The sequence below is a fragment of the Pecten maximus genome, unplaced genomic scaffold, assembly GCF_902652985.1.
Source record: "Pecten maximus unplaced genomic scaffold, xPecMax1.1, whole genome shotgun sequence".
In the NCBI taxonomy this organism is placed as follows: domain Eukaryota; kingdom Metazoa; phylum Mollusca; class Bivalvia; order Pectinida; family Pectinidae; genus Pecten; species Pecten maximus.
The window spans coordinates 1-1,777 of NW_022979684.1; the positions used below are offsets into that span (position 1 = coordinate 1).

The 1,777-nt window shown below is 45.1% G+C and overlaps 1 protein-coding gene across 1 annotated transcript; it reads left to right on the plus strand.

Annotated features, from left to right (window-relative positions):
- Window positions 1–151: 151 nt before the first annotated feature.
- On the plus strand, window positions 152–1,697 carry LOC117319123 (signal peptide, CUB and EGF-like domain-containing protein 1; the record flags this gene model as incomplete). Its single annotated transcript, XM_033873972.1, has 3 exons — window positions 152–403; window positions 1,118–1,264; window positions 1,449–1,697. Coding segments are annotated over 3 exons (648 nt in total), but the record flags the coding sequence as incomplete, so codon positions are not given.
- Window positions 1,698–1,777: the final 80 nt, after the last annotated feature.

A 1,777-nucleotide genomic window follows, 5' to 3' on the forward strand; every position in this document is an offset into this window, starting at 1 on the left:
AAATTTACAATTGGAGTTGACAAAGGGATACTTTGTTTATGCACGTGTTACATGTACTTTGTTTTTGTAGTTGTTCATGTAATGTACTTTGTTGTTGTAGTTGTTGATGTATGTAAATCAAACACGTGTTACATTTACTTTGTTTTTGTAGTTGTTGACGCCTGTACGGACGGTACCAATGGCGGATGTGCACATATTTGTGTAAGTACGGGGAGCGGCGCCTACGTGTGCCTCTGTAACAGTGGATACGGACTGGACGCGGACGGACACAACTGTTCGGATATCGATGAGTGTACGGACTATGGACCTTGCGAACAAATCTGTACAAACACAGTCGGAAGTTTCCAGTGTAGCTGTAGGTCTGGGTTCACTGTGGACAGTACCACAACGAGCACGTGTAATGGTAAGGCTACCTCAGCAGGTGTGCGTAACGGTAAAGCGCACTGAACACATGTAACGATAATAATGCGCACACCCAATATATACGTGTATCGATATGGCGCACACTCAACACATATAACTACAAGGCGCGTTTCAACACGTGTGAAATTAAGGTGACTCTCATTACATTTAACGGTAAGGCGCACTCAACACGTGTAATGGTAAGGCCACCTCCGCAAGTGTAACGATACGGCACTCACTCAGCATGCGTAACGGTAAGGCGCACTCAACACATGTAAGGATACTAATGCGCACACCCAATATATACGTGAACCGATGTGGCGCACACTCAACACGTGTAATGGCAAGGCGCACTTCAACACGTGTAAAAGTAAGGTGCGCTCTCATTACGTTTAATGGTATGGCGCACTCAACACATGCAATGGTAAGGCGCACGTTCTTCATGTGTAAAGCTAAGGTGAAAACTTTCAGCGAAATACGATATAAAACTTCTACATTGCCATTATCATTATAATCATCATCAACGGGTTTCATATATGAAGATGGTGTTTGGACGGGTCGTTTGGGGAGGGGATAATCGAACCTGGTACAGTCTCTCTGGGTACCCGAGGGTACCTGTTAGCGTAATGGCCAGTGTAATCACGCGAAATATGACATGCTGCCTACTCCATACAGGTAGAGATACTAGACTTACATGTGTTTTTATGTGTTACAGATGTAGACGAGTGTACAAACAGCAGTTTGTGTACGGGAGGACAGACCTGCGTCAACTCCTACGGGAGTTACCACTGTGTGGCATCAGCGGCGGGAATGGTCCCGGAAATTCCGGGGGAGGAGGCGGCGGAGAGGGCTTCTCTGACAAGTATGTAGACAGGCGGTATACCCACATTGTTGTAAGGAAAGCTGGTAACGACTGATATCGCTAATATATATATACAGTCGTACACATATCTATATAACTTGACGTTAGTATTCAAATGTAAGTTTTAATAAATAATTGTTCTTCAAATATAATGTACGATATACTTGTTATACCTGTTTCACAGTTGTTGACACATGCTCAGACGGCACCAATGGCGGATGTGAACACGTGTGTGCCACAACTAGGAATGGCGCCTATGACTGTTTGTGTTACGCGGGATACAAACTGGATAGTAACGGACACAACTGTACGGACGTGGACGAGTGTACGGAGTACGGACCATGTGACCAGACGTGTATCAATAACCCCGGGACGTACACGTGCGGCTGTCGGGAGGGGTACCTACTGGACACGGATAACGTCACCTGTAACGGTACGTGCCTTTGTCTGATTTGATATATATTGTGTTTGATTAGTGACGTTACATATACTTGTGTAGCGGATCGCACATTA